General features: G+C 51.0%; 1 protein-coding gene across 2 annotated transcripts; it reads right to left on the reverse strand.

The window, feature by feature from the left end:
* Nucleotides 1-1,643: 1,643 nt before the first annotated feature.
* Nucleotides 1,644-11,213, reverse strand: LTO1 (LTO1 maturation factor of ABCE1). 2 transcript variants are annotated; one of them, XM_036859847.1, is made up of 6 exons: nt 10,997-11,213; nt 9,499-9,604; nt 8,308-8,378; nt 4,987-5,104; nt 4,591-4,703; nt 1,644-3,174 (listed from the first exon to the last, which is right to left on the reverse strand). In XM_036859847.1, exons 1-5 carry the CDS (start codon nt 11,044-11,046, stop codon nt 4,635-4,637), a joined length of 414 nt encoding a protein of 137 aa, XP_036715742.1. In that variant the 5' UTR covers nt 11,047-11,213; the 3' UTR covers nt 1,644-3,174; nt 4,591-4,634. The 2 variants fall into 2 exon arrangements, with proteins under 2 accessions (XP_036715742.1, XP_036715741.1); XM_036859846.1 differs by lacking the exon at nt 1,644-3,174 and having other exon boundaries at nt 3,482-4,703.
* Between the last annotated feature and the right edge of the window lie 8,857 nt (nt 11,214-20,070).

A 20,070-nucleotide genomic window follows, 5' to 3' on the forward strand; every position in this document is an offset into this window, starting at 1 on the left:
CCCTACTCTAGTACAACCCACCATAACGTACACCCGAGTCACAGCTGCAAAAACCTTATTTCCAAAGAAGGTCACATTCACAGGTACCAGGGGCTGGGACTTGGTCATATCTTTTAGGGGACATGGTTCAACTCAACAGATGTGTCTGAGCTCTCAGAGCTAGGGAACCTGTTCGTGGAGCACCCTGGGATTTCAGGGGCGCATGCCCACCAAAAATAATGGAAGTTCAATAAATCTTTGCTGAAAGGACGCAGACAGCCTGCCACTAAGTCTTCAGTTCCATGGCCGTATACTTGGGGCGTGGGGTCCCCTGGCCCATCACACTCCTGAGTGGGTAGAAACAGGATCATATTCAGGTATCGCTCCAACCCTAGGGACCCAAAGCCCAGCTGATCTGGTAAAGGGCACCAGGGAGATGGGGCCGAAGCGCTGTCTCCACGGGGGCCCCCAAGGGACACACCAGCAAGGGCCTCCATGTCAGGTGAGGAGTTTAATCAGCCATCAGAGCTATGGAGAAGTTCACAGGCAAGGAGTGACTGTCCTTCTTGGGACACTGAAGCCCCTGAGCCCCTAAGTCCTGGTGGCTTGGATAGGCCCGTCCCTCTGGGGGCCTGGCCCAGCACCTGCACGACTCTCGTGTCCTGTGAGAACTGAACGCAGTGCCCGCTTTTCTCTGATGGATCATACTCGCTTGGGGACACGTTTCCTGGGCCGCAGACCAGTTCCTCACTTCACTAAGGAATGGAATAACTGTGGACTTGGGACGACCTCACCAGTTACTTACAGGTTTTGATCTCTCCAAATTACGTTGTGTTTTCAGGTAGGGTGGAAGAGACATTCTCCACGGTGCTGAGCTCAAATGAAAGCTCACAAAGCAAGTCATGCCAAGGTCACCTCCTCCAGGAAGGCTTCCTGCCCACCTTCCCACTCTTATCCCCCAGGCAGAGCTGAACGCTCCCCACCCCACCTCCAGGCTCCCCATCCATTCCTTAGTGAGCCACGCTCAGAGGGTCGAGGGCAGCTGATGGCCCACGCGGTCCCTGCCTCTCCTACTGCAGCCAGCACGGGTCCCTGCCCGTAAAGCCGACTGTCTCTGCCGCGATCAGCTAGATGCAAGACTGGTCAGACAGGCTGTGAATTATCGGGAAAATGAGAGTCTGTTCTGGCTAAGAATAATTTAAGCAAACCCCTTGACCCCCGCTGTGCTTAGGCCTGAGGTCAGCCACTTACTGCGACCGCTGGCACATCACTCAACTCAACTGGGAGCCCCAGGCCCCCATCTGCCGGGGTGAGCGGGCCAGGCAGCGACCCCACCTCATAGGCTTTGTGGACACTTCAGTGACCCAAGGAAGGTCAAGGCGGCCACGAGCAGCCACTCGGTAAATAAGACTTCTTATCCCTTCCTCCAAATTACTTCATTCTTTTCTCACCACTGGGTAGAGAAAAACAAGCTGAACGTGAAGTAAAAGTAAGTGTCCGGGGCTGGGATCTGGCCTGTGGGTGGGTGTTTCCCACCACCCACCATGGTGCCTCTGAGAGTATAGTTCCAACGTGGTAAGTTCAGGGGGAGGATGGATTAGCCTGCTTATTCCCAATTACTAATGTTCTAAAAAATAAAATGAAGTAACTTCAACTTTTTTTTTAATAAAATTTATTTATTTATCTATTTATTTTTGGCTGCGTTGGGTCTTCGTGGCGGTGCGCAGGCTTCTCATTGCAGTGGCTTCTCTTGTTGCAGAGCACGGGCTCTAGGCACGCGGGCTCAGTAGTTGTGGCTCGTGGGCTCTAGAGCACAGGCTCAATAGTTGTGGCGCACGGGCTTCGTTGCTCCGCGCCATGTGTGATCTTCCCGGACCAGGGCTGAAACCCATGTCCCCTGCACTGGCAGGCGGATTCTCAACCACTGCGCCACGAGGGAAGTCCCAAAGTAACTTCAACTTTTAAGTGAAATGGCCTTCTTCTCTCCCAAGTTAAGTCCGTCCAGTCAGCCAGACAGGGTGGCTATTACAGGCCACCCTGTATTCACCCTATGGCTGAATTATGTCCCCACCAAAATTCATGTTGGAGTCCTGCCCCTCAGAACCTAGAATGTGACTATATTTGGAGATGGGGCCTTTAAGGAGGTCATCAAGGTGGGCCCCAATCCAACAGGGCTGGAGTCCTTAAAGCAACACCGACACACACAGGGACGACTGTGTGAGGACACAGGGAGAAGACAGCCGTCTACACGCCGAGGACAGAGGCCTCAGGAGGAACCGGCCCTGCCCACACCTGGATCTCAGATTCCAGCCTCCAGGACTGGGAGACAGTGAATGCCTGTTGTTTTAGGCACCCACTGTGCGGCATTCGCTATGGCAGCCCCAGCTGACTAATAATATGGCACAAAATATGCTGGGAATTTCCGACAGGGCAGAGCAAGTAGGCCAGAGCCGTGGGAAATCTACGAGCCCCTGGAAAGGGGTGAAATCCAACAAGGGTTAATATCCAGCAGGACCAGGTGAGGTGTACCTGCACAGGAAGGGGTGGGGTGGGGTGGGGTGGGGTGGGGGGAGGGCAAGCAGGATCCCTTCGCCTGCTGACAATGGAAGCCCTACCGAAGTGGCCTTGAACTAGGGCGTTCATCAGCTCCTATAACCGAGGCTGGCAAGCAGAGCGCCTCCCGGGGGTCAGTCAGCACAGCTGCTCGGCAATGTCCTCGGGCTGGGTCCTCTCTGGCTGGGCTCTGCCATGCCCAGGTCTGGCTTCATCCGTAGCTGCTTGCAAGCTGCCTGTCATAATTCCAGGTGTCGCATCCCCACAGCACAACTTCCAAAAGAGATACCATCTCTCTCAAGAGTGATGTGACCTTTCCCAGAAGCCCTCGGGTGTCCTCCACCGTCTCATCAGCCAGAAGAGCAAGCTCCCCGGACCCCATCGCTGGAGGTGGCATCACAGGAGCAGAGTGGTTGTGACGCGAACAGGGGCTCTGTCTGTACTGGAATCCAGAACATCTGTCTTGGGTGACCAAGGGGTCCTGGAAACTGGGTCTCATCCTCCAAGAAGGAGCCAGGCTGGCACAGGTCAAGTCCGCTGTCCAGGGGCCCTGAAGATGATCGATGAGGCAGCTCGGCCCCGCGGGATGGGGGAGAGGAAGTGGCGGCCGGCTGCTCTGGCTGACACCTGGCGTGGGAGAGGCTGAGAGGAGAGACGGAAGGGGTGGGGGGGAGTCAGGTTTGGGGCAGGAGAGGTCAGTGGTAAACGCACGCGGTGGCTGGCCAGGGGCAGCAGGACCCGACCCCTTCCTGAACATCACGGAGCGCCGTCCTGTCGCGGCAGCTGCCGCCATGCATATTAATGAAACACACAGACACAAACACAACAGAAGGCTGTTCAGTGCGACCCTGGCACCTCAACCCCAAATATCACGGAGAAAGGAATGAATTCGCTAGATGTCGCATCAAAAATGGTCCCAGACGGCCTTGTGCTTTAAAATATACTTTTGTTTTTTCAATTATAAAAATAATACATTATCCAAACAGATTGCTTAGGAAGCACAAAAATCCACCCAGGAAAATGACAACAAAAGCCCCTCCATCCCACCAGCCAGAGATAAGCGCTGCTGGTGTCTGTGACGAAGGCGCACCTGGGGCCGTGCACCGCGTACAGATGATGCCTTTTAAGTCCAGGCAGAAGACAGAGAACTCACACTAGAAGGCAGGCTGCAGTAAGGCTCCGAAGTTTCTGCACATAGAGCGGTGGCCTTAAAGTCTCCTCCCCGTGACCATTTCTGATGCTGCAGAGCCCCACCCACCCGGGGACACAGGAGGAGCACGTCCCAGCTCCCTGGGGACAGGGCTGGCCTCTGCTCCTCTCAGACAGACACCCACGGCCATGGCCACATGAGATGCCCCAGGGCTCCACGGGGCGTAGCGGGGACCTGCGGGCAGGGACCCCGAGACTGTGGGTGCGAACGTGCATTCCAGAGCGGGCACCAGGAGACAGGGCTGGAGTCCCAGCTCTGCCGCCCACTGCCCTTGGACCAGGCAGTCTCTTGGGCCTCAGTTTCCTCGTCTATAAAATGGGAATAACGCCTACCTCATGGGCTCCTGAATGGACTAAACAAAACATGAGAAGCAGGTCACAGCACTGGCACATCTCAAAGGTCAATAAATGTCACAGTACCCATCACTCCTTCCATTAACCTGCTTCATGTCAACCCTGTGGCTCTCATTTTTTAAAAAACTGTCCCTCTGAGCGCTGACCAAAGCCCGGGGGGTAAAGGGGAGGTTTATCCTATCCAGAGCCAACCCGAATCTAGATCCAGCCAGGCCTGCCAGGTGACGAGAACCCGTGAGCCAGGGGCCTGGACCCTGGACCAGAGAAGAGCAGCCCAGTGAGGGCTCTGCCAGGGCCGCGTTCACGCTGCAGAGCAGACAGGGTCCAACAAAGGACGGGCCTATGTGGAGGGGCCCCGTGGGGGGCACCGAGGCCACCCGGCAGACCTCGGGGGAAGGAAGCCCTTTCAGCGGCCAAGCTGGAACCCTCCCTGCAAAACAATGAATCCCCCATCATTGTTTTGCCTTTAATCACATTTTTAAACACTTAACATACAAACATCTGTTCCCTGATGTTTCGTCTTTGTGCGTCTGTCATCCTCAAAATGAAAGTCCGGAACCTTCTGCACTAACTTTAAAGTCGGGATGGACGTTTAGTAATGAACAAAGCTGAAAACACAAAAGAAAACAAATGTTTTTTTAAATTAGAGCAGAACTCTCGCTCTCTAGCTGCAGCTCTACTTGTCTAGGTCACCACCCTTCAAGAAGTTCTCACACCTGTTCCCTAGACGGTCCTCGGTTTCCTTACATCGACATACACAAGGATTTGCTTTACTGACCATTTATATGTTACCGGTGGCCCCAAAACCATTAGCAAAGTGAGCCCCCAGGGCTGCCCCAGCTACATCTGAGAAAGGCCCCCCGATCAAAAAGATGCACACAGGACACAAACCTGCTTAAATTTCCCTCTAATTCTGTCTAAGTCTTCATGAAGTTTATCGTAAGTAGGATCATCATAAGGGAATTTCTGAATCATTCCAATCAACGATTCTAAGACCTTCATCTTTTTGCTGTAAAACACAGAAATAAATCCTTTTAGCCCTTCGCACACGACAGGCTCAGCTTGTGTAACAGCAACGCCGCTCGCCGGCTTTAAGGTGGTGGTGCTGAGCGTGTCTGGCCTCAGGCGCTGGTGACTGACTGTCACCACACTGAACAACCTTTACTCACCTGGCAATGTGAGCCCGCCCACAACCGCGTCCCGACATCAAGAGCGAACTGACCTTACAGGGACGGCTCCATCTGGACCCAGTGGCCAAGGCAACACCGACCAGCACGCCAACCGCCGGTCCCCAGGCCTGACCCCAGAGCAGACAGAAGCGGACGGGAAAGAGTGCCGGGCGTGGCCTTGCCTGCTCCGGACCTGGGGGTTTTCCAGGATCTGCAATCTTCACGCTCACGGCCTCTGGGAGTTTGACAGCAGGTAAACTGGCAAGCCCCCTCCACCCATAGGGCAGAAACCAGTGGCTGCTGTTTGAGTTCGTCTCCCTTTCCCAGGAAGACGAGGAGCTCAGCTGGTGGGCGGCCTGGACAACCGCCCCAAGGCACTCAGGTATTTCACATCTCCGAGCCTCAGCGTCCACATCTGTAAAATGGGGCCTCAACGGCCACCTCCCAGGCTCTCAGGAGGATAAGCCCAGAACGTGCTACTGAGTAGGGGCTCGATAAACGTCAGTCTCCTCGCTTCATCTGGGAGGGTGGGTGCCCTCTGGGTCGCGGGCAAGCGATCCTGCCGAGCCGCCTCCCCCTGACCACATCTGATCCCCAGGGTGTCAGGAGCATGCTAGATATCTGATCCCTGGCAATCTTGAAGGACTCATCCTTAGGATGAAGCAACAGCCATTCAAAGTGACCAGGACCTGCTCACATTTGCGGTTTTTAAACCAGTTCAGAAGAACTATGATGGCCACCTCTTGGAGAAAACACAAAACCGCAAAAGGTCAGAGGGAGTTAATTAAAGCAACAAAGCACTTGGTTTCCAGGGAGTTGGAAGGCAGATGCCGCCATGCGGGAAACGGGAAATGGCTGCCCCTGCCACGATACGACGACTACCACCCACTCCCAACTCTGCAAGCGCGACGGGTGGTTCCTGCCTTCCCGGGTCAGTGAAGCTACTCCAGACACACCCAGCCCGTCGCACAGTCAAAGCCAGTGCACGTCAGGAGGGTGTGACCCGCTCACGGCTGGTGTAAGGGAAAGCACCTTCACCAGGCTGCGGAACGGGCAGAGGAGCGTCTCAGGGTGGCTCAGAAAGCTACAGTCACCTGATGAAAGGTCGCCATCCTTCAGGCTGAGATACGGCTCTCCACACAGCTTCTCTGGTGTGAAAATTCCCTTAGCTCACTGAATGATAACACACGGCAGGTGTTTCTCTTTTAACATCCTTACTTGAAACATAAAGAAGCAGATCCTCTGCCCGCCTTCTACCATTTTTTAAAAAACTGTACAGACTTAGAAAATCCAAAAACCATTGCTCTAAGATAAAGGGTCTTAGGCTGTGTTTCAAAGGGCTCCCCGGGCTCTGCTGGTGGGGTGGGGATGGCGGGGCGGCGGGCCACGGGCCCTCTGATGCACAGACCAGGGGCGCGGCTTTAGGAAGGGAGGGAACCCCTGCCCTGGGGTGTGGGTTGGCAGCCCCCGGGTGCGAGACCCTTCACACCCAGTGCAGGGCCCTCCGTGAGCCGCAGATCCCGGTGCGGGGAGAAGGGGAGGCTGCCGGAGCATTCCAAGTCCGTGCGCCCCACCCCGCCTTCGTGGGCCGGCAGTGGGGAGGCACGCTCCGCTCCGACCGCCGCCCAGTGGCGCCCGGGGCTGCCAACCACTGTCCCAACCTGACCGCCAGCTACCCGCCCACTCCCACTGAATCTTCAGAGGAAAATCTCCCCAAGATGGCCCTCGGCTGACGGACGAATCCGGTCAACTCCCACTTGCTCAGTGACGGGACAAGTCAGAGAGCAGGCGACCCCACAATCACCCCGACTCTGTCTCGAGCATCCCTGCTCTGACATTTCAATATGGCTGTGGCCCAAGTTCTAGAAATTCAAAATATTCCAAATAAGATGACAGGTCACGTGGACGGGGGAATGCCAGCTTCCCTGCTCTGTCATCCACTCTCCTGGCACCCCTCCCAGGCCAGGCAAAGCCACCAGACATCAAGACGATGCAGAGCAGCCGCCGAAGCCCAGTGTCGGCTCCCATGAGCGGCAGGACGGCCTTTCACATAAGGGTGCATTTCCAGCTTAAGAGTGAAGACCGGGGGTGGGGACAGGGTCCCGGGGCTTCAGGAAGCAGCACCAGCAAGAGCACGCTCCAGAGGCTACAGACGGGCTTCCCTCGTGGCGCAGTGGTTGACAATCCACCTGCCAGTGCAGGGGACACGGGTTCGAGCCCTGGTCCGGGAAGATCCCACACGCCACGGAGCAACTAAGCCCGTGCTCCGCAGCAGCTGAGCCTGCGCTCTGGAGCCCGCGAGCCACAACTGCTGGGCCCGTGTGCCACAACTACTGAAGCCCGCATGCCTAGAGCCCGTGCTCCACAACAAGAGAAGCCACTGCAATGAGAAGCCCACGCACCGCAATGAAGAGTAGCCCCTGCTCGCCGCAACTAGAGAAAGCCCGCGTGCAGCAACGAAGACCCAATGCAGCCAAAAATAAATAAATAAGTTAAAAAAAAAAAAAAAAGGCTACAAACACTACAAATAACAGCTCATGGTTACTTAGTGCTTCCAGGTACCTGATACCTGTGAACCACATGAAATGGGTCATCTCATTAGCAGACCTTTCAGCTACATTAAAAAACCCAGTGACAAGGGAGTCACCATTTCTGAGCCCTGATCATACCAAGACTGTTCTGCTCTGTTTGCTAGAAGCTCAGAGGAAAGATGAATGAGAAGATAGTATCATTTTCATCGTGGTTTGACTGGCAGGGTAACTAAAAGCCACTTAGCGCCCTAAGGTCTCCAGGGAAAAGGCAGGGGGATCCGAGGACCCCTGGGAAGTAATAACAACGGATGTTCACCCAACACCAGAAATGCGCCCGGCGCTTTCTAGTTACTATTTCCTGTAAACCTCATGACAGCATTTCAGGTTCGGCCTGGTTATTTCCCCATTTTACAGGTGATGAGACTGAGACACTAACCGCCCAAGGTCAGAGTGAGCTATGAAACCGGAACTTCCCGTCCAGACACCGAAGAAGAAAGAAGGCTCAGCTTTACCTGTCCTTCTCAGTGGTGCAGCCGTGCAGGAGACATCTCCAAGCAAAAGCAAAACCTTGGTAGCACCCGATCTGTGAATTTACGAAACATTCAAGAGTGAAATGACTAACCAACAGCTATACTTGATCTAAATATCTAACTCTCAAATCAAAAAGGCGGGGGGTGGGGGCCAGGGGGCAGTGGTGCTTCTTCTCTTGCTGTTCTGGAAGCACCCATTGGGCACCAGGCTACAGAAGTTGGAGGTCAAGTCACCAGCGGGGCAGCCAGCCTCCAAGGTGGCCCCACTGGACCCCACCTCCCCACCCCCGGGTATTCCTGCCCTGTGCGGTCCCCTGACTGGATCGGGGTGACCTTGCTCAGCAGGAGAACACACAGGAAGAGGCAGCACACGACCTCTGAATCTAGCCACTAGCAGACAATGTCACCTCTGCCCTGCCGACGTGGGTCACTCGCACAGTGTCACGAGGACACTCAAGCAGCCCTGTGGAGAGGTCCACGCGGCGAGGACAGCCGCGGGAGCAGCCACGTGAGAAGTGGCTCCTCCAGCCCCAGCAAGCTCTCAGCTGACTGCAGGCTGGCTGACTCTTAACTCCAGCATCCAAAGAGCCGGAGCCGGAACCGGCCGGCTCAGCTGCTCCTGGACCACAGACCCTCAGAATCCGTGTGAGACGATAAACACTGCTTGTCTTAAGCCCACGTGTCTTGTGCTGATTCGTTCTGCAGCCACAGACACCTAATACAGTCCTGACGGCCTCAGACGTTACTGCTTAGGGCCAGTTATCTCCGTAAGTGAGGGCCAATCTAGGTCGAAGGGCTGGAGAAAAGGAAAATCGGGGATTTTATGGAACTCCAACAGAAATATAAACGGCATGTTTTCACATGACACAGGGCGCTCAGTCTCTGGGGGAGGATTCAGCTGGCTTAAGACACAGGCCAGCACCATGACACTGGATGTCGACTGAGGTGAGGGGGGCCTTGTTTTCTCTTTCTCCAGCCCACCCGACTTCATCATCTCCACACAGCAACACCCTCTGCGGGTTCCCTTCTGAGACGATTTCTCCATCAACGTTCTATCTAGCCTACTGCCATGGGAAGAGGCCTGAAGTGGTGGCTCGATCATACTGATCATCAAGGCAAATTGTCAATGGTCAGAGAAAAGGATTCCTTTCTAAGTCGGGGGGTCCCACTTACCTCGGATCCGATTTTAGCTCCATGTAACGTGCCATACTGTCTTCCTTCAATCATGCCCAAACTACTTCCTTTTTCATAGCCTTCCTGATAACCTTCCCCGTGAAACCTGCAACAGAGGAGAGGAAGCGTGAGCAAATAAACAGGAGAAGGCGCATTCTTCCTGCAAAAACTTTCCTCTTCCACATCACCCAGACCCAGCAAGACAAGACCTAGTACTGTAGAAAAAGAACAAAATTTAAGCCAGAAAACTTAAGTTCCAATCTCAGCTCCACCCCTCCCTAAGTCTCTCCGTCTGGCAAGTCGCTGTAATTCTGGAAGCCCCATTTACCTCTTCTACAAAGAGGAAGGTGGGCCAAATCGGTGATTCCCAAACCTGGCAGAATATCAGAAACACACAAGAAAATTTCAAAGATACAAATTCAGGGGCCTCACCCCTCGTATTCAGTTAAGTCTGGAGTAAGGCCCGGGAATCTGCTTTTCAAAATCTGCCCGGTAATTCGTCTGCAGCCAGGTCATCGAGCCCCAGTTCTGCGTCTGTAAGCTAGACTGCTTGGTCAAGCGCTTCAAAAAAACAAACAAACAAAAAAAAACTCTGCAACATGTACCGGGCTTTCCATCACATCTCAGGAGACTAGCAAGGAGAAACGCCATCAGATATCACAAAATGTACCGTGACCGTGGCGCCTGCAGTAGAATAAAGGCTCTGACTCTGAAGGCCCAGCAGTGTAACTGGCACCATCATAACCTGCAGTCACCAAAGTGAAAGGGGTGTGCGGGAGCGCCCAGTGAGGCCGAGGGGATAGCTCCCACTTACTGGCTGTGGGGCCCTGGGAGTGACCTTGCCTCCTCCTCTGAAAGACAGGGTGAAGGACAGGATCCACTTCACAAGTAGGGCTAAAATAAATAACGGGATACAACGCTTAGCTCAGCGTCCAATTCACAGCGATCTCCAAATAAACGTCAGCGACTCTTTACTGTTCACTCTCTTTCTTAACTGACATCTATTGATGTCTCAAGTGGGCAGGGCACTGGAAGACAGCCACAAAGCAACCAACAGCTCCCCCGCCCCCCCGTCACAGCCCTAGGCGCTCCCCGGGGGCTCAGGAGGGAAAAGGATGACGCCTGACACCTTTAAGAGCATGTCCGTGAACGCTGCCGTATGTCCTACCGCTGAGGAACAAGAAAAACGGGCAGCGCCCAGATGGCAAAGGCCCGTCCCACCCGAGGAAGGGGCGTCCCTGGAGGGAGGCAGTCACCAGGCCGAGCAGATGCGTGAGGCAGCCCCGGACGGGGGAGGCGGGTCTAGAGGGGCAGCTGGGCACGTGGCGCTCGCCCGAGAGGCCGATGAGCAAAGGAGAAGCAGCAGCATCTCGGGCCCTCCCGCGCCAGCCGCCTTCTGAGCCACAGCGCGTTCCCCCAGGGCCCGGGCGGCCGCCGCAGCCCAGCGGCTGAGAGCAGACCTGCCCGGGTGGGGGCCCGGCCCAGCCCCGCTACCCACCTCTCATCCGCCATCACGATGGCTTCGAACATGTCCTGACTCCCGGCCATGGCGGCAGCCGGCCCGCCCCTCGAGCTCCGGCGCCAAGCGCTGCGGCCGCAGACACACGAGCCTCGGGCACTGACGCACCGCTTCTGAGGAGGCGAAGTCCACTTCCGGGGGCGGCCGCGCGGGGCAGGCCGGGTAAGGACGGCACGCGGGAGGGCTCAGCACGCGCCTGCGCGGGGCCAAGCCGCGTGCGCGGCGGCGGCGCTGGGCGGAGCTGGGCCAGGACGCGGCCCCGCCCCGAGGCTTCTTCGCCCCGTTTCCCGGCTCCCGCCAGGGGTCAGCTGCTCCCCGGCTGCAGCATCCACCTGGCTGCGAGGGGGGATGGGGGGGTGGAGGGTGACCCGGGGTGGGGGGTTGACCCGGGGGGGGTTGGGGGGGCCCCGGGGGTGGGGGTGACCCGTGACCTCACCGTCACAAAACCAGGCAGATGCAACCGAACTGCCAAAAGCGGCTTGGAAGGAATCAGGGGAAAAAACTGGAAAAGTTACCAAAGAACCAACGCCTCCGGAGGCTCTGCCAGTGGGGTTTTGAGGGGAAAAGTTCCAGGAAGGGCAATTCCCGGGTTGGAGACACGACCCAGAGGAGAGTGGCCCGGTCCCCCACCGACCCCGACCCAAAGCCAGGGGCCACCTTCCAGGACGACGTCAGACTTGAGACCCCGCCTACAATGCCATTAAATCCATGTTAACTGTAATCCAGGGACTGCACGCCTTTGTCCAAGAAACGCAGGGCTGACGCGACCCCAGGGAAAGTGAAACAGCAGCAGGTGACAGAGAAACAGCCTGGTCGTCTTAACACTCGCTGGGAAAGGCATTATACATGTTGAAACTTGATTGAAACTCTATAGTTTTTTGAAAACTGGAAATAAAAGTTTTTGTGTTTTTATTCTTGCAGTTGTTTGATTGTAAAGCAAAAGCAGAGTAATTAATAATTCACGTAGAGAGTCAAGAATCAGCACAGAAGGGTTCACGGTTAACAGCCACCGGTGCCCTCACTCCAGCCGGAGGCATCCCTGCCTCTTGAAAAAAAATAGCTTCTAGCTTTAGTCCTCCCATTTGTCATTGCCATGACAGGTACTTCCTGAACACGATTTTTAAAAGGTACTTCAAACTATCAGCCACAATAGAACATAGATATGAAATACCAAAAGCATTCCCATTAAAATCGGGAGTTAAACGAGAATGCCTTTATGACGTGCCCATTGAACACATCTAGGAGGCCTAAACAACGCAGTAAAATTGAGCAACAAGTCTATCCAAAAAAAAAAAAAAATCCAAGAAACTACTGTTAATTGTAGGTGTGATGGTCCATCTAGAAATCCCCAAATAAGCATTTAAGACACTCAGAATTCATAATAGAATTCAGCAAGTAGCTATATACATGATGAATCGCCAAAAAAATCACTTGCTTTCTATTATTCTAACACTAATTGGTAGTAGCCTGAGCAGGTATGACTGGGGAAATCCACTTTATTAAGGTCACAGTAAATTTCTTAGAAATAACAAGATTTGAGCAGGACCTATACAAAGAAAACTACAGCTATACCACCACCCTGGATGGGAAGAAATGCAATACCAATCAGTTTCCACATGATCTGGGGAGAATGTGTCAAATTCTAAATTTTATCTAGATGAATAAATTGATAAGAATAACTAAGATGTTTTTGAAAGAATGCTATGGAGGGCTTGCCGTACCAGATTTGAAAAGATAGAAGTCTCCATAAAAATATTGTAGTATATTGGTTCAAGAATAGACAGATGAATGAAATAAAGATGGAATGGCCTGGAAGGAGACTCTAGGAAACGTAAAACCTTTCCACATGACAAAAAGCACCACAAATTAATGAGGAAAGGGGATATGCATCAATCACTAAAATGGGAAAATTTGTGGTTTGGGAAAAGTCAAGTTCCATTTATATCTCATCCCATTCATCAAAATAGTTCCAAATGAATTAAAGACTTTTTTAAAAAGACATTTAAAAATTTAGGTGGAACATTCAGGTAAGCACGGAGATGCATTTTTTTAAAAAATATTTATTTAGTTGTGCCGGGTCTTAGTTGCAGCAGGTGGGCTCCTTAGTTGCAGCAGGCATGTGGGATCTAGTTCCCCGACCAGGGACCAAACCCGGGCCCCCTGCATTGGGAGCACGGAGTCTTATCCACTGCACCACCAGGGAAGTCCCTGGAGATGCAATTTTTTTTTTAAGAAGGAATGCTACCCAGCTCTTAGGGCTCAACTGACCCTTTCAGTCAACTGGTTCTTTTTATTTATTTATTTATTTATTTTTGGCTGTGTTGGGTCTTCATTTCTGTGCAAGGGCTTTCTCTAGTTGCGGCAAGCGGGGGCCACTCTTCATCGCGGTGCGCGGACCTCTCACTATCGCGGCCTCTCGTTGCAGAGCACAGGCTCCAGACGCACAGGCTCAGTACTTGTGGCTCAGGGACTTAGTTGCTCCGCGGCATGTGGGATCTTCCCAGACCAGGGCTCGAACCCGTGTCCCCTGCATTGGCAGGCAGACTCTCAACCACTGCGCCACCAGGGAAGCCCTGGAGATGCATTTTTAACACATGAAAAGCCACGGAGGACATCACGAAGGAAAAACCAATGCAAATGTGGTAATGAACAAAATTAAAAACTAAAGAACAATCCGGGGATATATTGGTCATAAATTTTGTAACTAAAGGAATAATATTTCTGGTTTATAAAGAACTTATTCAAATGCATAAGAAATAAATGCATCTTAACGGGAAAAAATGGGCCAAGGACTTGAATATATAGTTCACAGAAAAGAACAACAGCTGACTGGCAAACAAAAGTATAGCAAAGACAGACTTACTAGTAGTAAAAGAATGAGAATCGAAAGAAAAAGTTGAATTTTTTACCTTTTTAAAATTGTAAAAAAAAAAAAAAATCATCTTTTTTAGAATGAAGATACTCTCAATGCCCATGGATGCCTAAGTTAAAGATACCTTTTGGTCCAGCAGTTTGAAAAGATAGGAAGGGCATTTAAAATGTTTTTTACCCTTCCACCTAGTAATTTCACTTCTAGGACTTCGGCTCAAGGAAATAAACAGAGAAAAGTGAAAATTTTTTGTACAGCGCTGTCCATTGCAGCATGATAGCATGATCTGTAAAAGCCAGAAAGAAAACCAGCTGATGATGACAAAAGGGAAGATGATACATGTATGGTAGGATATTCATACGGAAGACTCTTAAGCAACCGCCAAAAATAATATTTGAAACAAGAGTAATGTCACAGAGAATGCTCGTGATGTTTAAGGAAAGAGAAAAAAACTCTGGTACACCTGAAACTAACACGATACTGTAAATCAACTATACTTCAATAAAAAAATTAAAATTAAAAAATAGAAACAAAAGGGGAAAAAAAGAAAAAACTCTACATATACTCCAATTCCATCAACATTAAACAATTATGCTTTTAAAAAGACTAAAGTAAGCGCACCAAAATGTTAACAGTGATTATATCTAGATTTTGGAATTACAGTAATTTTTAAATTTCCTTTTATATTTTTTCTAAGTACTCCATGTTCGCACAGTGAACACGAGTGAGTTCTATAAGAATAAAAACGTCCAAAAAAATATATTTGGGGAAGATGAAATGAAATAGACTTTGTATTATTTGTCCTTTAAATGTCTTTTCATTTTTAGCTTTTTTTTTTTTTTGTAAGCAAATCAAATCACAAAACATTTGGGTTGTAGGAAAAAGAGCCAAACAAGAAAGCAAACAAATCCACTCTCCCACCACTCTGGCCACCGATTCATTTTTGCTAATTTTGTTACATTTTTCCCGTTGAATTTCCACACAAAAATAATCTTCATATATATACAACCTTATATCCTTCCCATACCCACTTCACACTGTATTACAAACATGTCCCAAGTAAGGGAACTGTTCTCTTATTACGACATACATAAAATACATGTCCTGACCATAAACCTTATCAGCTGAAAGAAAATAAAACAAGCTATATCTTTTGGCATAGGGAAACAGATATGTGATGAGAAAAAAAAAAAGAGACCAATCACAAGATAAAATTCGTGGGTATAAATATTTGTACAGAAGACCATGAGTCAACCTCAAGTTTTTAAAAAAGTGTGCAAAGCTTTGAAAGATTATACGCATTACAAATATCAACATTATTCATTTCACACTATTAGTTTGAAAATTAAAGCTTTAGAGGGTTCCCCGGCTGTGTTCCTAAAATATTGTTTTTAACACAGATTGTCTTAACATTGAAGGATAAGAGTTTGATTACATTATCTTGGATTTTCAATATTGTATTCAGAAATTGCTTCCTTTTGCAATAAGGGCCAGACTTTAAAACTAGGGCCTTGAAGGTAGAAAAAGGCAAAGTTTTAAAGTTCAAATATAATTTATTTCAAAAGCCTTAAGTAACTTTCAAATTTGGTGCCCATGTTAGCAACTGAACCCATAAAAAGTAGGCAGGGGACTTCCTGGTGGCACAGTTGTTAAGAATCCGCCTGCCAATGCAGGGGACACGGGTTCGATCCCTGGTCCAGGAAGATCCCACATGCCGCGGAGCAACTAAGCCCGTGTGCCACAACTACTGAGCCTGCGTGCCACAACTTCTGAAGTGCACGCACCCAGAGCCCGTGCTCTGCAGCAAGAGAAGCCACCACAATGAGAAGCCTGTGCACCGCAACGAAGACCCAACACAGCCAAAAATAAATAATGATAAATAAATTTTGAAATATATATCAACTAAAAAATTTTTTTAAACACAATATTGTGTTAATTTGGACCCAACACAGCCAAAAATTAATTAATTAATTTATTTATTTATTTTTAAAAAATAGAAATGTTTTTAATGGAAAAGAATATGACAAAAATATATGTATAACTGAGTCACTTTGATGTACAGGAGAAATTAACACAATATTGTAAATCAACTATACTTCAATAAAATTTTTTTAAAAATAGAAATGTTTGCATATTCTTGTTCAAGTTCAAAGAGAACCAGATGGATATAACTAAAATGAAAAACAAACTTCATCAAAGCTTATTGGAAAGTGCTGACTTATTGGAATTGATTTTTTTTTAATTTTATATTCACATGAAATACTAGGCAGCCTCCAAAACTAACCAAACAAAAACTGATCTGTAGCTGTACAGTGGTTAACCTGGAAACACATCCATTTTATTAGGACAAAAAAAGCAAGTTAAAAACAAAATGTGTCATTTGCTCCTATGGTGGTTGAAGAAGAAACCTGCAAGCATATTTTTTTAATATAATTTTACTTATTTATTTTTGGTCGTGTTGGGTCTTCGTTGCTGTGCACGGGCTTTCTCTAGTTGTGGTGAGCGGGGGCTACTCTTCATTGTGGTATGCGGGCTTCTCATTGCGATGGCTTCTCTTGTTGCTGAGCACGGGTTCCAGGCACACGGGCTTCAGTAGTTGTGGCACACGGGCTTAGTTGTTCCGCAGCATGTGGCATCTTCCCGGACCAGGGCTCGAACCCGTGTCCCCTGCATCGGCAGGCGGATTCTTAACCACTGCGCCACCAGGGAAGTCCCCTGCAAGCATACTGACTGGTTTTATTATATATTCAAAAATAATCTGCAGGAGGGACTTCCCTGGTGGTCCAGTGGTTAGGACTCTGTGCTTCCACTGCAGGGGGCACAGGTTCGATCCCTGATCGGAGAACTAAGATCCTGCATGCCTTGTGGGGCCAAAAATAAGTAAAGAAAATAAATTAAGAACTACCTTAAAAAATAATAATAATCTGCAGGAACAGGGTCCCTTTCCTAGTATAGATTAACTCTATCCAAGTCCTAGAGTTACAGAGCCCCTCTCTGGGGGATAGGATTGATGAGATTATAAGTAATCTTTATTTTCTCCTTTATATGTTTTTATGAGGTTGTTTTTTTTTTTAATCACAAAGTAATATCGCTTTTCATAATCAGGAGAAAAAAAGGATTTCAGTTTCTTAAAAGGAAGTCATTAAATGACAACTCACTTCCAGGAAACAAACCTCCGTCTTGTTCTCTATTCATCATACATAAGTGAGAACACAGTTGGCAAAAGAGGAGTGCTTCGGGCTTTCATCCAAGTTTGACCCCCTGGGGCAGGGGGCAGAGAATCCAAGGGTTGAATCCCTTTCAGGCTTTCTGTTGGATTCTCTTCTGCTCCTTCCCTGCAGGAGGCGCTCTGGAGCCTGCCTGCAAGGGCCATTTTCCACCTGCCTCCCCAGGAACCCTCAGCAGCCACAAAGCAGAAGACCTGGGGTAGGGGTGGGGGCCTGAGCTGTGACCAGTGACCGTGAGCAGGGGTCCTCTGAACACCCACCTGCTACAGAAGGGCCCTGGCCCCGCCACCCCCAAAGCAGCAGGGACCCCTGGGTGGCTGAACGGCATAGGCCAGTGCTGTGCAGGACAAGCTCTGAGATGCGGGCCATACTGTGTGACCCCAGCCCCCCAGCTCCTAATCACCCATCTTTCTGGCTCGGCTCCGGGATCCACAGGCACAGAGCCATCGCTTCCCAATGCAGGAAGGAGAAACGGTGGTGGCTGCCACTTCCTTTCTTGAAAGGAGAGTCCTCCAAGCAGGCAGGGCCAGACTCCCTGCCTCCTTAAACCCCGGGCCAGTCTCAGGGGAGTCACATGCAGCTAGAGAAGCAGAGAGATTTGGGGAAAGTAGCACAAAGATGTGACAACAAGCCCTCCAGTGAGGGGGGCGTGGAAGTCTAAGAGGAGACTTACTTTCCACTCTTAACCCTTGTGTTAGTCAGGCTGGGCTACGCTGGGCTGCGAAAACAAAGAAACCCTGCCGTTGCTGTGGCTTAACCCGGGAAGGGTTATTTCCCACTTACGCAGACTCCAGTATGGGCCAGGCAGCAGTTTCTCCAAAACCGTGATTTTCAAAGTAAATAAAGTTTGAAAAGACAATAGGAACGTTTGGGTGTTAGCAGATACCAAAACTGCAGAGCTTACTTTGCACAGGGTCTAGCACAGAGTAGATGCCCAACAGATGGCTGTTGAATAAATAAGTGAGGGGACGTGGGCGGCTGAGAGGTAACCCCCTCAGCTTTGGAGGGAGGAGGGGCCAGAGGCCACCATGGCTGTGCTTGTCCATGGCCTGCAGGGTCATTCCGAAAGAGATAAAGGGTTTTCTTTATCAGAGCTCAAAGATCTTTTACCAGGATGGGAGCCAGCCCTTCAGAGCTATACTACACCTGTGGCTGAGGAAGTAGAGCCCCAGACCAATCCATGACCGGTCCAGGCCTGGCATGGTCTTCCAGAGAGGGAGGGGTCCGGCCGAGGCCACGTGATGGGCGAAGGCACAAGCCAGCTCTGCTCCGTCCCCTAGCGTAGGGGGCGTGTAAGACTCATGACACCCCCCCCCATTTGTAGAGACGTGGATGGATCTAGAGATTGTCATACAGAGTGAAGTAAGTCAGAAAGAGAAAAACAAATATCGTATATTAACGCATATGTGTGGAACCTAGAAAAATGGTACAGATGAACCGGTTTGCAGGGCAGAAATAGAGACACAGATGTAAAGAACAAACGTATGGACACCAAGGGGGGAAGGGGGTGGTGAATTGGGAGATTGGGATTGACATATATACACTAATATGTATAAAATAGATAACTAATAAGAACCTGCTGTATAAAAAATACAATTCAAAAAAAAAAAAAAAAAGACACATGACCCCCCTGTGGAGGCTCTTGAAGGTCTCCACAGGGCTGACACCTCTTCCTTTCTTCAAAGGGGCCTCAGCTCTGAGCCTCCAGTGTCTGCCTCCAAGGGCTGGGGTCCCCCCTGGCCGGGGACCCCTCTCTGGACTTTTCCTCTACTGCGCCAGCAGCCCTTCCCCCTCCACGCACCCCCGCCCCATTCCTCCCCAGCTGGAGGGCAGCATCCGGAAGAACCCCAGTCAGGCCCAGAGTGCGGTCTTGGGCAACAAAGGGTGGGCAGTCCCCTCAACAGCCTTCCCTTCCCTCCTTTGCTTGGTGGCTGGTTCTGGTCCAGGAAACCAGCTTTTGCAGCATCTGAAATGCAGTCTCACCCACTGGGCATTGGTGGAATTGCCCTGGCCATGCCTCAGTTTGCCCATCTGTAAAATGGGAGGAATACTGATACCCACCTCGCAGGGCTGATAAGAAGATGAGTATCTGGCACGCGGGCAATAGAATAAATTCATAAATATTATAAATATAATACATTTAAAATGTCGGGTTGCAGAAGGGATGGAGACTTCCTCACCTTTCGCACTCTCCCCGCGTCCACGATCCGAGGTTCTCCCGCCTCCCATGGGGGTTGTCTGCGAAGGAGGGCGGGTGGGCGGTGGCTGATCAGCCAACCACAGGATGAGACAGAGGATGGGGCGGGCGGGAGCCGCGGACACGCTCCTCCGGGTCTCGAGCCCGCGCGGGGCAATTCGCACATCCGCCACCGGGGGGCGCCATTGCGCTTCGGACCGGCTCCCGCCCCACTCGGGCCGCCGCCGCCCCGCAGCCAGGGCTCAGGCACCCCCTCCTCTCTGCCCTCCTACGGGTTCTGGAACATTCTTCTCCGGAGCTTCCATTTCCCCAGCCGGGACACCATAACGACGATAAGGACCCACTGTGTGTCAGACCCTCTTCGTAGGGCATCACTGTCATTCTTAAAAGCAGCCTTGGAGATGGACTTTATCAGCATAACTCACAGAGGCTCTGGAAGGGTACGCGGCTTCTAAGAGGCAAATGTCACAGCCCGGTCCCCGGGCAGACACCTCTGTTACAACCCGACTCAGCCCCTGCCTACCCATCCCCCACCGGGGACTGATCAGGGGGCCTTGGTCCACCGCCCCTGTCGGCTCGGAGCCCTCAGATCACATATGGGAGAAAATGTGGGCCAAGTGACAGGTTACCCAGTTCTGATGGGAGAAGCGAGGTTACGGAGTCCCGCCTTCCAGGCCCCCCAGGGGTGCACTCATGTCCTGGAGCTTTGCCCTGCCAGGCGGCTTGAGTCTGGGCCCAGCTACCCGCCAAGGTCTCAGAC

Source organism: Balaenoptera musculus, chromosome 8 (genome assembly GCF_009873245.2).
Source record: "Balaenoptera musculus isolate JJ_BM4_2016_0621 chromosome 8, mBalMus1.pri.v3, whole genome shotgun sequence".
NCBI lineage: Eukaryota > Metazoa > Chordata > Mammalia > Artiodactyla > Balaenopteridae > Balaenoptera > Balaenoptera musculus.